At 41.2% G+C, this 17893-nt stretch overlaps 1 protein-coding gene and 1 long non-coding RNA gene across 2 annotated transcripts; both read left to right on the plus strand.

Annotated features, from left to right (window-relative positions):
- Positions 1–538: 538 nt before the first annotated feature.
- Positions 539–2168, plus strand: LOC129832884 (deleted in malignant brain tumors 1 protein-like). Its single transcript, XM_055896986.1, has 3 exons — positions 539–940; positions 1084–1398; positions 1702–2168. Exons 1-3 carry the CDS (start codon positions 715–717, stop codon positions 2112–2114), a joined length of 954 nt encoding a protein of 317 aa, XP_055752961.1. The 5' UTR covers positions 539–714; the 3' UTR covers positions 2115–2168.
- Positions 2169–7646: 5478 nt separating this feature from the next.
- On the plus strand, positions 7647–10301 carry LOC129832886 (uncharacterized). The gene is made up of 2 exons (XR_008756015.1): positions 7647–7780; positions 7917–10301. It is a non-coding gene; the product is annotated as an uncharacterized LOC129832886 (long non-coding RNA).
- Positions 10302–17893: the final 7592 nt, after the last annotated feature.

The following is a 17893-nucleotide window of genomic DNA, read 5'->3' on the forward strand; positions in this document are numbered from 1 at the left end:
TATGCAAATTATGTTTGCTTGCTGGGTTTACATTTCAAGTTGTTTATAAATGTGTCAATAACTATCTATATATAGCTTACTTAACATTTATACATGTAATAATAACATTTATTAAATGGTGAGCAAACGTATATTTAAAAATGTATGAATTTTTTTACTGGACATTATTATAAGGTGTTATCCATTTAGAAATGACAACCTCAGTAAATGTTTGTTTAATTGTAATGTTTTGGTTTTCTGTGTTTATTTATATTTATTATGGATCCCCATTAGCTGCTGCCAAGGCTACTCATCCTGGGGTCCAGCAAAATGAAGGTAGTTATACATTTTTTTAAACATTACAATACATTCATAACAGATTTCACTGTGTTTCTCCCCAACAGCTCATCAAATGGTGTTATCTTCATTGGCAGGTAAGTGTTCATTTACATGTGAACACAAGTCTCAAAAAGGTTTTAAATACTTTTAATATGCTGTTAAAGTCCTAAAAGGTTAAGAAACACTTTTGTAACAACTTTTAATAGAACAGCTTTGACAATACTGAATGTGTTAAATTGCTTATTTGATTATTAATCATTATTAATTATTTTTTCCGATCGTCTCTTTTCCTCTTTGTGAGCTGGTGAAGAGATCAGGCTGATCAATGGCACTAGTCGCTGCTCGGGGACAGTAGAGATTCTTTACAAGGGCCAGTGGGGACGAGTGTGTGGCCAGATGTGGGACGTAAACGATGCCAATGTGGTGTGTGGCCAGCTGGGCTGTGGGAGAGCTGTGAGTGTCCAAGGTAGTGCCCACGTAGGTCAGGGCAGTGGTGGCAGGCCCACTTGGCTGGATGATGTTGGGTGTAAAGGCACTGAGAGCTCCCTCACAGAATGCTCACATGGAGGATTGAAACACCATGACTGTTTACAGGCTCAAGATGCCAGAGTTGTCTGCTCAGGTAAGAAAAGTCCCTCTGTTGCTATTGCGGTTGATAAAAGTCGAAATAGCTTGATTTTAGTTGTGTCAACTTGGTATCGATTTTGTTGAATATTATACTGTAAGGCTTCCATTTCCTCTTTAATTTTCTTATTTCATTCTTAGTTAAACCTAATATCAGACTGGTCAATGGGAGTGACCTCTGCTCTGGGAGGGTGGAGGTCTATCAAACTGGTCAGTGGCGAACCGTGTGCGACGATGTGTGGGACTTGAATGATACTGCTGTGGTTTGCAGACAGCTTGGCTGTGGGAGAGCTGATAGTGCCCCAGAGAGTGCCTACTTTGGTCAGGGCAGTGGGCCCATCTGGCAGGATGATGTTGGCTGCTCTGGCACGGAGTGCTCCATCACACAGTGCTCACACACAAGAGGAGGAACACATAACTGTGAGCATGGTAACGACGCAGGTGTTATTTGTTCAGGTAAGGGAGTCTCTTTGCCTTGTCTAGGCTTGAGTTTTATCAGCATTTGGTTTGAATGGTTTGAATTGTGCAGAAAGGTCTCGTCATAAAGTAAATCCTAAAAAGCATATCACTGCAGTGTTGTAGCCTGCTCTGCCACCTAGTGGAGAGTTGACCGTTGCACAAAGAAACTTAACCCAGGCCTGACTTGGTGCTACTTGACCAGATGGGGGCAGCCTAGAACAGAGCATGTGTCTAAGACAGTATGAAGACCAGATAGGTTGGGATTGTTTCCTCACTAAACTACATCTCTTTGACCAACAGGTGTTGTCTTGCAGAAGCCTTCACTCTCCACAGACCTGTCCTATTCTGCCTTCTTGCATGGAGAGGAGGTCCAACTCACCTGCACTCTTCCATCCCGTATCCTCTGTAATGCTGTGGAATTCATCTTCTATCTGAATGGAGACTCGGTTATGAATGTGACCGTTGGATCCTCACAGCCCAGGGCTACTTTAACAAAGTTTAAGATGGACGATTCACACCAGGGCAGTTACAGCTGTCTCTACAGAACCCTCTCCAACAGCCAAGAGATCAGCTCCCCTTACAGCAACGTTACTAAAGGTGAGGTGGTAGTTGGGAACAGGTGTTGCTTAATCTACAGTGAGCTCCAAAAATATTGGGACAGTGACAAACATGTTGTTTTGGCTCTGTACTCCAGCACTTTAGATTTGAAATGATACAATGACTGAGGTCAAAGTGCAGACTGTCAGCTTTGATTCAATCAAGATCTCAGCGATCACTGCCTCATTGCCTGTATCCGCCACGGGTCCGCGGCCAAACGACCACCCCTCATCACTGTCAAACGCTCCCTAAAACACTTCTGCGAGCAGGCCTTTCTAATCGACCTGGCCCGGGTACCCTGGAAGGATATTGACCTCATCCCGTCAGTTGAGGATGCCTGGTCATTCTTTAAAAGTTACTTCCTCACCATATTAGACAAGCATGCTCCGTTCAAAAAATGCAGAACCAAGAACAGATATAGCCCTTGGTTCACTCCAGACCTGACTGCCCTCGACCAGCACAAAAACATCCTGTGGCGAACTGCAATAGCATCGAAGAGCCCCCGCGATATGCAACTGTTCAGGGAAGTCAGGAACCAATACACGCAGTCAGTCAGGAAAGCAAAGGCCAGCTTTTTCAAGCAGAAATTTGCATCCTGTAGCTCTAACTCCAAAAAGTTCTGGGATACTGTAAAGTCCATGGAAAACAAGAGCACCTCCTCCCAGCTGCCCACTTCACTGAGGCTAGGTAACACGGTCACCACTGATAAGTCCGTGATAATCGAAAACTTCAACAAACATTTCTCAATGGCTGGCCATGCCTTCCTCCTGGCGACTCCAACCTTGGCCAACAGCCCCGCCCCCCCCCGCTGCTACTCGCCCAAGCCTCCCCAGCTTTTCCTTTACCCATATCCAGATAGCAGATGTTCTGAAAGAGCTGGAAAACCTGGACCCATACAAATCAGCTGGGCTTGACAATCTGGACCCCCTATTTCTGAAACTGTCCGCCGCCATTGTCGCACCCCCTATTACCAGCCTGTTCAACCTCTCCTTCGTATCATCTGAGATCCCCAAGGATTGGAAAGCTGCCGCGGTCATCCCCCTCTTCAAAGGGGGAGACACCCTGGACCCAAACTGTTACAGACCTATATCCATCCTGCCCTGCCTATCTAAGTTCTTCGAAAGCCAAGTCAACAAACAGATCACTGACCATCTCGAATCCCACCGTACCTTCTCCGCTGTGCAATCCGGTTTCCGAGCCGGTCACGGGTGCACCTCAGCCACGCTCAAGGTACTAAACGATGTCATAACCGCCATCGATAAAAGACATTACTGTGCAGCCGTCTTCATCGACCTGGCCAAGGCTTTCGACTCTGTCAATCACCATATTCTTATCGGCAGACTCAGTAGCCTCGGTTTTTCTAATGACTGCCTTGCCTGGTTCACCAACTACTTTGCAGACAGAGTTCAGTGTGGCAAATCGGAGGGCATGTTGTCCGGTCCTCTGGCAGTCTCTATGGGGGTACCACAGGGTTCAATTCTCGGGCCGACTCTTTTCTCTGTATACATCAATGATGTTGCTCTTGCTGCGGGCGATTCCCTGATCCACCTCTATGCAGACGACACCATTCTGTATACTTCCGGCCCTTCCTTGGACACTGTGCTATCTAACCTCCAAACGAGCTTCAATGCCATACAACACTCCTTCCGTGGCCTCCAACTGCTCTTAAACGCTAGTAAAACCAAATGCATGCTTTTCAACCGTTCGCTGCCTGCACCCGCACGCCCGACTAGCATCACCACCCTGGACGGTTCCGACCTAGAATATGTGGACAACTATAAATACCTAGGTGTCTGGCTAGACTGCAAACTCTCCTTCCAGACTCATATCAAACATCTCCAATCCAAAATCAAATCTAGAGTCGGCTTTCTATTCCGCAACAAAGCCTCCTTCACTCACGCCGCCAAACTTACCCTAGTAAAACTGACTATCCTACCGATCCTCGACTTCGGCGATGTCATCTACAAAATAGCTTCCAATACTCTACTCAGCAAACTGGATGCAGTTTATCACAGTGCCATCCGTTTTGTTACTAAAGCACCTTATACGACCCACCACTGCGACCTGTATGCCCTAGTCGGCTGGCCCTCGCTACATGTTCGTCGTCAGACCCACTGGCTCCAGGTCATCTACAAGGCTATGCTAGGTAAAGTGCCGCCTTATCTCAGTTCACTGGTCACGATGGCTACACCCACCCGTAGCACGCGCTCCAGCAGGTGTATCTCACTGATCATCCCTAAAGCCAAAACCTCATTTGGACGCCTTTCCTTCCAGTTCTCTGCTGCCTGCGACTGGAACGAATTGCAAAAATCTCTGAAGTTGGAGACTTTTATCTCCCTCAACAACTTAAAAAATCTGCTATCCGAGCAGCTAACCGATCGCTGCAGCTGTACATAGTCCATCTGTAAACTACCCACCCAATTTACCTACCTCACCCCCCATACTGCTTTTATTTATTTACTTTTCTGCTCTTTTGCACACCAGTATCTCTTCTTGCACATGATCATCTGATGATTTATCACTCCAGTGTTAATCTGCTAAATTGTAATTACTCGATTTATTGCCTACCTCATGCCTTTTGCACACATTGTATATAGATTCTCTTTTTTTTCTACCATGTTATTGACTTGTTTATTGTTTACTCCATGTGTAACTCTGTGTTGTTGTCTGTTCACACTGCTATGCTTTATCTTGGCCAGGTCGCAGTTACAAATGAGAACTTGTTCTCAACTAGCCTACCTGGTTAAATAAAGGTGAAATAAAAAAAATAAAAAAAATTGAGGGTATGTTCATTCATATCGGGCAAACCGTTTAGAAATTACAGCACTTTTTGTATCTAGTCCCCCCATTTTAGGGGACCAAACGTATTGAGACACATTCACTTATACAGTATATGTAATAAAGTAATCAAAAGTTTAGTATTTGGTCCCATATTCCTAACATGCAATGATCACATCACGTTTGTGACTTGGATGCATTTGCTGTTTGTTTTGGTTGTGTTTCAGATTATTTTGTGGGGTATGATATTTGTGCATCTAACTTTCTCACTCAACATTATTCACGATATATTCAGGACTAGCCGTAATCGTGGTAAAACATTAATGTAAACATTTTTAGAAACATATTATATTCTTATTTACAACAAAAGTACATCGAAAATGACGCAATACATTATTTACCATTCATTTCTATTGGGCACAAAATAATCTGAAACGTAACCAAATGCATCCAACAAATGTGTACAGGAAGCTTGATGTAGTCACCAACAGTGCTATGAATATGGGACCAAATACTAAACTTTTGACTACTTTAAAAAAACATATGCAGCACCAGTCAAAAGTTTGGACACACTTACTCATTCAAGGGTTTCTTTTTTTTTACTATTTTCTACATTGTAGAATAATAGTGAAGACATCAAAACTATGAAATAACACATATGGAATCATGTAGTAACCAAAAAAAAGTGTTAAACAAATCAAAATATATTTTATATTTGAGATTCTTTGCACACTCTTGGCATTCTCTCAACCAGCTTCATGAGGTAGTCACCTGGAATGCATTTCAATTAATATGTTTACCTTGTTAATTTGTGAAATGTATTTCCTTCTTAATGCGTATCAGCCAATCAGTTGTGTTGTGACAAGGTAGGGTTGGTATACAGAAGATAGCCTATTTGGTAAAAGACCAAGTCCATATTATGGCAAGAATAGCTCAAATAAGCAAAAATAAATGACATTTCAAGAACTTTGAAAGTTTCTTCAAGTGCAGTCGCAAAAACCATCAAGCACTATGATGAAACTGGCTCTCACAAGGACCACCACAGGAAATGAAGTCCCAAAGTTACCTCTGCTGTAGAAGACACGTTCATTAGAGTTAACTGCACCTCAGATTGTAGCCCAAATAAGTTCTTCACAGAGTTCAAGTAACAGACACATTTTAACATCAATTGTTCAGAGGAGAATGTGTGAATCAGGCCTTCGTGGTCAAATTGCTGCAAAGAAAACACTACTAAAGGACACCAATAAGAAGAGACTTGCTTGGGCCATGAAACACAAGCAATGTACATTAGACCAGTGGAAATCTGTCCTTTGGTCTGATGAGTCCAAATTTGAGATTTTTTGTTCCAACCGCCATGTCGTTGTGAGACGCAGATTAGGTGAACGGATTATCTCTGCATGTGTGGTTCCCACCGTGAAGCATGGAGGAGGATGTGTAACTGTGCTTTGCTGGTGACACTGTTGGTAATTTATTTAGAATTCAAGGCACACTTATCCAGCATCGCTACCACAGCATTTTGCAGCGATACGCCATCCCAACTGGTTTGCGCTTAGTGGGACTATCATTTGTTTGTAAAGAGGACAATGACCCAACACACCTCCAGGCTATTTGAACAAGAAGGAGAGTGATGGAGTGCTGCATCAGATGGCCTGGCCTCCACAATCACCCGACGTCAACCCAATTGAGATGGTTTGGGATGAGTTGGACCGCAGAGTGAAGGAAAAGCATCCAACAAGTGCTCAGCATATGTGGGAACTCCTTCAAGACTGTTGGAAAAGAATTCCAGGTGAAGCTGGTTGAGAGAATGCCAAGAGTGTGCAAAGCTGACATCAAGGCAAAGGATGGCAACTTTGAAGAATCTCAAATATAAAATATATTTTGATTTGTTGAAAACTTTTTGGGTTACTACATGATTTCTTATATGTTGTTTAATAGTTTTGATGTCTTCACTATCATTCTTCTATGTAGAAAATAGTGAAAATAAAGAGAAAACCCTTGAATGGTACTGTATGTGAATTTGTCCCAATACTTTTGGTCACCTAAAATGGGACTATGTACAAAAAGTACTATCATTTCTAAACGGTTCACCCGATACGGATGAAAATACCCTCAAATTAAAGCGGACAGTCTGCACTTTAACCTCATATTCATTGTGTTTGAGTAGAGAGCCAAAACAACAAAATATGTGTCACTGTCCCATTACTTTTGAAGCTCACTGAATATATTTAAGATTCAGAGCCTTGATAGAGATGAGAGACTGATTACCTTGTCCATCACACACATATTTCTCAGTCTCAAGGTGTGAATATGGAATCACATTACAGTCATATTGCTGTTTACTTTCTTCCAAGTGGTCCTGATACAGCCCAACATCTCTCTCAGTGCTCCAAATGGAGGGATGTTCTGGGAACTTCAGGGGCCAGAGGTGATCAGGGGCCACAGCTTCTCCATCATCTGCTCCATTCATCCACAGTATCCTGGAGGCCTCTTCTATCTGGACTTCTCTGGGTCCAACAGAACCGAGACTACGCCAGCAGTCAACCACTCTGCCTGCTTCCACTTCCCTGTTGCAGAGTATAAAGACCAGGGGAAATACAGCTGCAGCTATGGAGTCAACATCTCCACCCGGTCATTCAGGTCGGCTAATAGTGAACTAGCTGTCACCATTAGAGGTAAAATAACACATGCTTTACATTTTTTTTATTTAAAATAGCTTTTACGTGAGAGAAAAATCATAGTATTGTAAAATGATTCATAATCCTTCATATCACTGTTTTTTGTTTTTTATATCCTATCAATGCCATTTTACCATTTTACAAGTCTTGATCTGTAGGTCTAAACCTTGAAATACCTACCTTTTCCTCAGCATCTATGGTCCCCATCATTGTCTCTGGAGGGACTGGTGGACTAGCACTCCTGTTTCTGCTTCTGCTTGTCATCTGTCTAGTCAGCAGGAGGACAAGGAGGAGCAGCAAGCCATCTACAGAGACTGACCAGAGAGAATGTAAGTGATATCACTATACTGTAAACTCAAATTTGTCCCAAAGAATTTGTTGATATCATTTTGTTTGTAAGGCTTTTTTATTCCCTTGGGTTATTCCCTTCTTGCGAATATTCACGAGCAAACTTTTATGCAACAGGTATTGACAACAGACACAACAGAGGGGAGGACAACGAAGAGGGAGAGGACTATGTGAATGTTGAAAACGTCTGTTACGAGAGAGGTCTAGAGGACTATGTGCATTTTGAAAACGTCTGTTACGAGAGAGGTCTAGAGGACTATGTGCATTTTGAGAACGTCTGTTACGAGAGAGGTCTGGAGAGAGGGAAGAGGGAAAATAAGAATGCAGAGGAGAAAGGGCACAGCTATGGGAAATCAGAGGATGTCTATGACAACAAAGAGGAAAAAATGAACAGTGAAGATGATGAAGAAGATTACGTTAATGTCTCCGCTCAGGACAATGCTGTAACACAGGCAGGCGCATCAGCTGGGTATAGCTCAAGATCAAAAATGTAAAAAATAGGCTGCAAAAAAAGTTGACTAAAATCATTCCAATCCTGCATTAAAATGCAACAGCTGTTTAATCGCGGAACGATTGGCTAGCTTTGGGAACATGCAGAAATGTGCTTGGAGAGAAGCTGCCAGCCTGTCTACCTTTCTCTCAGCATTGAGCAGAGACAGTACCCGACAGTTTGCTTGAGGTCAGCTATTTAGTCAGTGCGCTGATTGCTTTGAATTAGATGTTGTGATTTGAACTTGGCCTTGTAAGCCTCGCAGCCAGCTGTTTTATGCGCCGGCTACTTATACATTGATGTTGGCACAGGCGGTGCATCCAGTAGGCTAGGGGAAGATAAGCTTCCCCTAAAGTAAATTGAATGAAATTTGCCAAAATTTGCTATAGCTTTTTTTTATTTTACTAGGCAAGTCAGTTAAGATCAAATTCTTATTTACAATGACGGCCTAATAATTACTTGTGCCTTATACAGAGATAAATAACATCATTACAAATACTACACCAGAGAATATAATGATTTCACCACAGAGGATCCTTAGCTTCTTTTAAAAATGAGCTGTTGATTGTTTTAACACTTTTCACACTTAACAAACTGGTGTGGTCATTCTAAAGTATGGTCCCTGGAGCTACAATCAAACCGGTTTGATTAGAACACTTATTTAGAACGTCCAGTTTCGATTGACGCAACAATCAGCATTTGAGCTAGCCACAGTTTTTTTCACAGAAACATTTTTCAAAAGCACAGTCCTTACAAAGTTATGTCCTGAATGTGACAAGTTCATTTTTGGATGCAATGTTCAGACTTTCACAGAAGTAGCAACAGCATAACACAATCATCCAACCCGGAAAATGTAAGCTACATTAGTCCTCGCGCTATCACCATGCCCAAAAACCGCGTGCGCCATCATGTGCAAATTGATTTTGTCCCCCCACACAAAACGCGATCATGACACGCAGGTTGAAATATCAAAACAAACTCTGAACCATTATATTAATTTGGGGACAGGTCAAAAGCATTAAACATTTATGGCAATTTGGCTAGCTTGCAGTTGCTATTTAGATAGCTAGCTTGCTGTTGCTAGCTAATTTGTCCTGGGATATACACATTGTTATTTTTCCTGAAATGCACAAGGTCCTCTACTCCGACAGTTAATCCACACACAAAACGGTCAACCAAATTGTTTCTAGTCATCTCTCCTCTTTCCAGACTTTTTCTTTTTTGGACTCTATATGGCGATTGGCAACTAACTTTCATAAGGTGTATTACCACAACCGACCTCCGTTAATCTTTCAATCACCCACGTGGGTATAACCAATGAGGAGATGGCACGTGGCATATGCTTCTAAAAGCCAATGAGGAGATGGGAGAGGCAGGACTTGCAGCGCTTTCTGTGCCACAAATAGGAACAACTTCTATTTTAGTGCCTGGCAACGCAGACGCTCGTTGGCGCAATGATTGAATAACATGTATGTATACATTTATTTTGCAACGCTGGCGTCATCCTGAGGAACTGAGGAAATATTGACGCAACAATATTTAGATAACTCTCGGCTGACAAAAACCACAATATGTGTCACGCCCTGGCCTTAGTATTATTTGTTTTATTTATTATTTTAGTTAGGTCAGGGTGTGACATGGGGTATGTGTGTATTTTGGGGTATTATATGGTAGAGGGGGTGTTGGTTGTAGTTTATGGTTTTGTGTTGAATGTATGTATCTAGCTGTGTCTATGGGTGTGTAGTTTTCTAGGAAAGTCTATGGTGGCCGGAATGGGTTCTCAATTAGAGACAGCTGATTTCTGTTGTCTCTAATTGGGAGCCCTATTTTAGGCTGCCATAGGCTTTAGCTGTTTGTGGGTCATTGTATATGTATATGTATATGTCGACGTAAGTAGTTTGTGTGTGCACTTGAGTTTGAAGTTTCACGATCGTTTGTTGTTTTTGTTAGTGTTGTTTAAGTGTTTCGTGATCATCTTCGTCGTTGTAAATAAAGAAGATGTATTCATATCATGTTGCGCCTTGGTCCTCTCATTCATGTCAACACGATCGTGACAATATGTGTTACCTAATAGCAATTACTATTTATAATTCATCACATCACGGGTCAGCTCAACATTGATTGAAATAATTGAGTAAAACACTTTCTAGAAATTAAAAGCAATCCGATGATGGGTAGTTTGTGCACACCGCCACATTTGTTTTCGCATCAACCAAAGATGAGAGGAAACAAGATGATTGTTCTGTTTGCTGTACGCATGTTGAAGGGGGTGTGTCGTCTACGATCATTCACATCCCTTCATTCGCTTCCAGAAGTTTACCCGAAAGATGAGTGAACCATTCCTTCACCTCATTATAACATCTTTGGTCTGTCAGACCAAAATGCATTGTATAATGTCAACAAGCATGGCACCACACATAGCTGGCAAATAGCTTAGCATTAGCTCATTATAATCAGTACAACCTTAAAAAGAATTCTACACACATAGGTGTCTATTACAATCTATGCAATAATCGTAATGCATTATTTATCAGCAGTACTTGAAAACATATGAATACAACTGTAAATACATTATGCTCCATACATGCATACTGTAGAAACGAAAAAACACGATATACAGAAAATAAGGCACTTACTTTGATAGTAACATACACATGTCCAAAGTTATTATTTATAAGGAAAACAACAAGGAAGGCCATGCGAGTGTCAGCCAGAAAATGTGCCAATTCGTGCAAAACTGCACACATCTGCATACTTGATCTGCGGAAACATTGGTGCAGTGTGTGGGATCCTCGAAATGTCCGGCTAAGTAAAGCCTCAAACATAAACGGCCCGCAACGCTGAAAGGAGCTACTTCTATGCAAATTACTGAGGAGGCGGAACACACCTCAATTCAAACTGTTGTTAGAAAATACAACATGTTCTAAAATAGTTTGAAATTGACAAGTTGAAACATAGCCTATAGATAATTAGCAGGCAGCGCGTGTTAACTGTCCTGTTGCGTAACAATCACATTTTGAAACAGTGAGTGCATTCTGACATCACGTGCATAAAACAATTCATGTTGGGTCGACGGTTAGAGATATTCAAGAACTCATGTATAAAAAGGTTAAATGAGCAATTTTGGCAGTACGCAATTTGGCCAGGGGGCGGCAAATAGCCTACCAAATTGCTGATTGTTGAGTTGCAGCAGTCAGTGAAAATAAGTTTAATAGGTCTAGGCCTATATCAATATTTCAAAATACAATCATAGGAAAAACATAGTTTAGAAAGCAAATGGCTATTGCTGAAAAGACAAGATAAAGAAAATACTTTAATCTGTCTCCAGTTATCAACATTCTCAACTCCCAATTGAGTATACAGTATCTTATAGGCACCAGAGGAGAGCACAGGGATACAAACTGGTATGGGCCCAAAAAGGTGACACTTTTTTTTTGTTGCACAAACATGCAAAAAATCCCTGCTAGGGGGAAATGCAGGTTTTAATAACCTGTTTGGGCTGCAGGGGCAGTATTGAGTAGCCGGATAAAAGGTGCCCATTTCAAACAGCCTCGTACTCAATTCTTCCTCGTACAATATGCATATTATTATTACTATTGGATAGAAAACACTCTCTAGTTTCTAAAACCATTTGAATTATATCTGTGAGTAAAACAGAACTCCTTTTGCAGCAAACTTCCTGACAGGAAGTGGAAAATCTGAAATCGATGCTCTCTTCTAGGGGCTGCCTATTAAAGTCCTTGATATTTATTCGATTAGATGCACTTCATACGTCTTCCACTAGATGTCGACAAGGAGTGAGAGAAGAAATTGAGTGTGTAACTTGATCTGGACTCGTATAATAGCTCTTTGTATGACGTGTCACCAGTTTCCTGATATCTGAAGAGCGCGTCAAGGGACCTGGATTTGCCTTCTGATAAGCTGTCGTTATGGACGACTAATATCTCCAGCTTTGATTTTATTTGATACATGTGACAATATCATCGTAAAGTATGTTTTTTCAATATAGTTTAATCAGATTATTTACATTTTTTCGGGAGTTTTGCCGTGTTCCGTTCTCTTCCGTTTGTTGACATGGAGAGATTCGCGCCACTTGGCAAGTGTGCTTGCTAAATCAAGAGGGAAAAAGGCCGTTCTAAATCCAAACAACGATTGTTTCCCCGACAAAGGACCCCTTGTACAACATTCTGATGAAAGATCAGCAAAACTAGGACCCATTTTATGATGCTATTTCATATATCTGTCGAACATGTTGTGCTAGTCGTTTGCGCCCAGCTTTTGGGTACTCTCTCGCTATACCTAAGCTGGATGTCGTAATGAAGTTATTTTTAGAATTCTAACGCGGCGATTGCATTAAGAACTAGTGTATCTATCATTTCCTATACAACATGTATTTTTTAGTTATGTTTATGAATAGCTATTTGGTCAGAATATGTGCGTCAGAAAAAGTGTCAGAAAAATATCCGGACGTTGTGGTAAAAAGATGCTACGTTAGCACAATGTATAACCACTGATTTCAGCTCTAAATATGCACATTTTCGAACAAAACATAGGTGTATGTATAACCTGATGTTATAGGACTGTCATCTGATGAAGCTTATCAAGGTTAGTCAAAAATTATATATCTTTTTCTGGTTTGTTACGATCGCTAACTTTTGCTACTGGGGAAGGGCCTGTGTTTCTGGCTATTGTGGTAAGCTAATATAACGCTATATTGTGTTTTCGCTGTAAAACACTTAAGAAATCGGAAATATTGGCTGGAATCACGAGATGCCTGTCTTTCATTTGCTGTACACTATGTATTTTTCAGAAATGTTTTATGATGAGTATTTAGGTATTTGACGTTGGTGTCTGTAATTATTCTGTCTGCTTTCGGTGCAATTTCTGATTGTAGCTGCAATGTAAACTACGATTTAAACCTGAAATATGCACATTTTTCGAACAAAACATAGATTTATTGAATAACATGTTATAAGACTGTCATCTGATGAAGTTGTTTGTTGGTTAGTTTGGTTGGTTCTTGGTTCTTGGTTAGTTAGGTTGGCTTTGTGCATGCTACCTGTGCTGTGAAAAATGTCTGTCCTTTTTTGTATTTGGTGGTGAGCTAACATAAATATACGTGCTGTTTTCGCTAAAAACATTTTAAAAATCGGACATGTTGGCTGGATTCACAAGATGTGTACATTTCATTTGCTGTATTGGACTTGTTAATGTGTGAAAGTAAAATATTTCTAAAAAATATATTTTGAATTTCGCGCCCTGCACTTGAAGTGGCTGTTGTCATGTTGTGGCCGGCCTCGGGCTTGCAGCCAGAAGAAGTTAACTAAATAAACAACAAAGAATATGATCTACACGATCAGTCTCTGTGTGTAAAATAAAGTGGTTAATGTGAACCTAACTCTAAAAAGGAAACCAATCCAATGTTACAGTTGAAGTCAGAAGTTTACATACACCTTAGCCAAATACATTTCAACTCAGTTTCACAATTCTTGACATGTAATCCTAGTAAAAATTCCCTGTCTTAGGTCAGTTAGGATCACCACTTTATTTTAAGAATGAAATGTCAGACTAATAGTAGAGACAATGATTTATTTCAGCTTTTATTTCTTTCATCACATTCCTAGTGGGTCAGAAGTTTACATACACTCAATTATTATTTGGTAGCATTGCCTTTACATTGTTTAACTTGGGTCAAACGTTTCAGGCAGCCTTCCACAAGCTTCCCACAATAAGTTGGGTGAATTTTGGCCCATTCCTCCTGACTGAGCTGGTGTAACTGAGTCAGGTTTGTAGGCCTCCTTGCTCGCAGAAGCTTTTTCAGTTCTGCCCACAAATTGTCTATAGGATTGAGGTCAGGGCTTTGTGATGGCCACTTCAATACCTTGACTTTTTTGTCCTTAGCCATTTTGCCACAACTTTGGAAGTATGCTTGGGGTCATTGTCCATTTGGAAGACCCATTTGTGACCAAGCTTTAACTTCCTGACTGATGTCTTGAGATGATAGTTCAATATATCCACATAATTTTCCTACCTCATGATGCCATCTATTTTGTGAAGTGCACCAGTCCCTCCTGCAGCAAAGCACCCCCACAACATGGTGCTGCCTTCCCCGTGCTTGACGGTTGGGATGGTGTTCTTCGGCTTGCAAGCCTCCCCCTTTTTCCTCCAAATGTAACGTTGGTCTTTATGGCCAAACAGTTCTATTACTGTTTCATCAGACCTTTTTTTCTCAAAAAAGTACGATCTTTGTCCCCATGTGCAGTTGCAAACCGTAGTCTGGCTTTTTTATGGCGGTTTTGTAGCAGTGGCTTCGTCCTTGCTGAGCGGCCTTTCAGGTTATGTCGATATAGGACTCGTTTTACTTTGGATATAGATACTTTTGTACCTGTTTCCTCCAGCATCTTCACATGGTCCTTTGCTGTTGTTCTGGGATTGATTTTCACTTTTCCCACCAAAGTACGTTCATCTCTAGGAGATAGAACGCGTCTCGTTCCTGAGCGGTATGACGGCTGTGTGGTCCCATGGTGTTTATACTTGCGTACTATTGTTTGTACAGATGAACGTGGTACCTTCAGGCATTTGGAAATTGCTCCCAACGATGAACCAGACTTGTGGAGGTCTACAATTTCTTTGCTGAGGTCTTGGCTGATTTCTTTTAATTTTCCCATGATGTCAAGCAAAGAGGCACTGAGTGTGAAGGTAGGCCTTGAAATACATCCACAGGTACACCACCAAATGACTCAAATGATGTCAATTAGCCTAACAGAAGCTTCAAAGGCCATGACATAATTTTTGGGGAATTTTCCAAGCTGTTTAAAGGCACAGTCAACTTAGTGTATGTAAACTTCTGACCTACTGGAATTGTGATACAGTGAAGGATAAGTAAAATAATCTGTCTGTTAACAATTGTTGGAAAATTACTTGTGTCATGCACAAAGTAGATGTCCTAACCTACTTGCCAAATCTATAGTTTGTATAGTTTGTAGCTTGTATGAAAAGGTGCCCAGAGTAAACAGCCTGCTCCTCAGTCCCAGTTGCTAATATATGCATAGTATTAGTAGTATTGGATAGAAAACACTCTGAAGTTTCTAAAACTGTTTGAATGATGTCTGTGAGTATAACAGAACTAATATGGCAGGCAAAAACCTGAGAAAAAAATCCAACCAGGAAGTGGGAAGTCTGAGGTTTGTAGGTTTTCAACTCATCGCCTATCAAATACACAGTGGGATATGGGTCCGTTTGCACTTCCTACGGCTTCCACTAGATGTCAACAGTCTGTAGAACCTTGTCTGATGCTTCTACTGTGAAGTGGGGCCGAAGGAGACGGGAATGAGTAAGGTCTACCATGAGCTGACCATGTGCGTTCACATGAGGGAGCTTTGTTCCATCGCACTTCTGAAGACAATGGAATTCTCCGGTTGGAACTTTATTGAAGATTTATGTTAAAAACATCCTAAAGATTGATTCAATACATCGTTTGACATGTTTCTACTGACTGTTACGGAACTTTTTGACATGGTCTGCTTTTAGTGAGCGCGCTTCCTGACTTTGGATTTGTTTACCAAACACGCTAACAAAAATAGCTATTTGGACATAAATGATGGACATTACCGAACAAAACGAACATTTCTTGTGGAAGTGGGAGTCCTGGGAGTGCATTCCGGCGAAGATCAGCAGAGGTAAGATTTATTTATAATGCTATTTATAACTTTTGTTGACTCCACAATTTGGCGGGTAACTGTATGGCTTCCTTTTGTGGCTGAACGCTGTTCTCAGGTTGTTGAATATTGTGCTTTTGCCGTAAAGCTTTTTTGAAATCTGACACAGCGGTTGCATTAAGAACACGTGTATCATTAATTCTATGTAAAACATGTATCTTTCATCAAAGTTTATGATGAGTATTTCTGTTATTTGATGTGGCTCTCTGCAATTTCTCCAGATATTTTGGAGGCATTTCTGAACATGGCGCCAATGTAAAAAGAGGTTTTTGGATATGAATATGAACTTTATCGCACAAAACATATATGTATTGTGTAACATGAAGTCCTATGAGTGTCATCTGATGAAGATCAAAGGTTAGTGATTAATTTTATCTCTAGTTCTGCTTATTGTGACTCCTGTCTTTCGCTGGAAAAATGGCTGTGTTTTTCTGTGATTTTGCGGTGACCTAACATAATCGTTTGTGGTGCTTTCGCTGTAAAGCCTTTTTGAAATCGGACACTGTGGTGGGATTAACAAGAAGTGTATCTTTAAAATGGTGTAACCTGTAAGAGAGCAGCACAAGCCATCATGAGTCATGATTCATCAACATCACCTGAAGCCTTGTGTAAAAAAAAAGAGATGCTATGATATCCACAATACTCACTAAAACAGAACTATCTAACTGCTGCTCAGGGTTAGCTGGCTGACTTCACTCTGTCAAACTATTGGACAGCAATATTACAGATAGGAGAAAGAGACATTAGAAATGTATGAGTAAAATTATGGTAAGTAAGCAAGTTATAGGAAATATGTCTCGCCTACCTTATTGGAGGAGCAATTTTATCAACAGCTTTTCTCTGCAACTCTATGGATCACCATGTCAGTATCCAGGGCGACATAGGAATGTCCTTCTCGGTGGCCATCAGCATGAAGGCCTCTAGCTGTTCTTCTGAGAGAGTGCTCCTGAGTCTGCTCTTGATATACTTTAAGGTAGAGAAACTTCGCTCAGAAGCTACCTGGGTAACTGAGAGGGTGAGTATGAACTTGTATCCAAGGCCAAGGATATGGTAAGCATCAGTCAGCAGGTTGAACCGTCTCAGCATCTGGTAACAACACTGTGGACATTCTTTGCAGGATGAGCAGCATTTATTCTTCATTTCCATCTGGGCCATCCTCCACTGTCCTGGTCATGTATTCCTCCAATCCTGAACTTTTCAGTCTTTCCACTGTACAGCGAGGCTTCCTCAGCTCGCACTGCAAATTGTCAACATTTGCCCGGCTATCAAATCGAAAGCAAACATTTGCCGAGCTCTTGAAGGGCTGTCTGTGGAAGACCATTGGATGTTATTTGGGAGAAGTTTCTAGGGTCCAGAAGGCCTAGGTCAGCATATAGAGGTGTGGCCATGAGACAGAAATCACCTGTGGATACTATCTGTGACTATATCCATAATTTGATTGTGGACTTGAACTTTATAGGGACTCTGCCTCTGTCAAAGCTTCATCTTGAGCCATCTCTCCAGACACGATTTTCTTCTGTCTTGCACTTTTCTGTGCCAGAGGGGATTCCTCCAGCTCTGTGTCCTCATCCTGTTCTTTGATCTTCTGATTTGGAAACTGAACAAATGGGTCTGTAGCTGCCTTAACGGTGTCAAAGTCTCTTTACATGCCTTTCAAGGTGTCCTGTGTAGCCACAACCATTCGATGTGCAGACAGGATGTCCATCCCACTTGTCTGCAGGTATTTGGACAGTGGGGACATGTTCTCAAATATCCAAATAAATATTTGAGCTGTCAGTATCGTCTCATACCAGAGAAAAGCCGCAGTAAATCCTCTTGCCTTCACCCGAACAGTTGTCTTCATGTTGGCCTGTCCTTGGCTGATAGTCATTGGCTGATACACTATG

Source organism: Salvelinus fontinalis, chromosome 34 (genome assembly GCF_029448725.1).
Source record: "Salvelinus fontinalis isolate EN_2023a chromosome 34, ASM2944872v1, whole genome shotgun sequence".
In the NCBI taxonomy this organism is placed as follows: Eukaryota; Metazoa; Chordata; class Actinopteri; order Salmoniformes; family Salmonidae; genus Salvelinus; species Salvelinus fontinalis.

Coding starts and splice junctions, on each gene's coding strand:
- LOC129832884 (XM_055896986.1), top strand. CDS start 715: ATGTGGGACGTAAACGATGCCAATGTGGTGTGTGGCCAGCTGGGCTGT. Junction 941..1,083: donor TGCCAGAGTTGTCTGCTCAG/GTAAGAAAAGTC, acceptor TTTCATTCTTAG/TTAAACCTAATATCAGACTG. Junction 1,399..1,701: donor CGCAGGTGTTATTTGTTCAG/GTAAGGGAGTCT, acceptor TTTGACCAACAG/GTGTTGTCTTGCAGAAGCCT.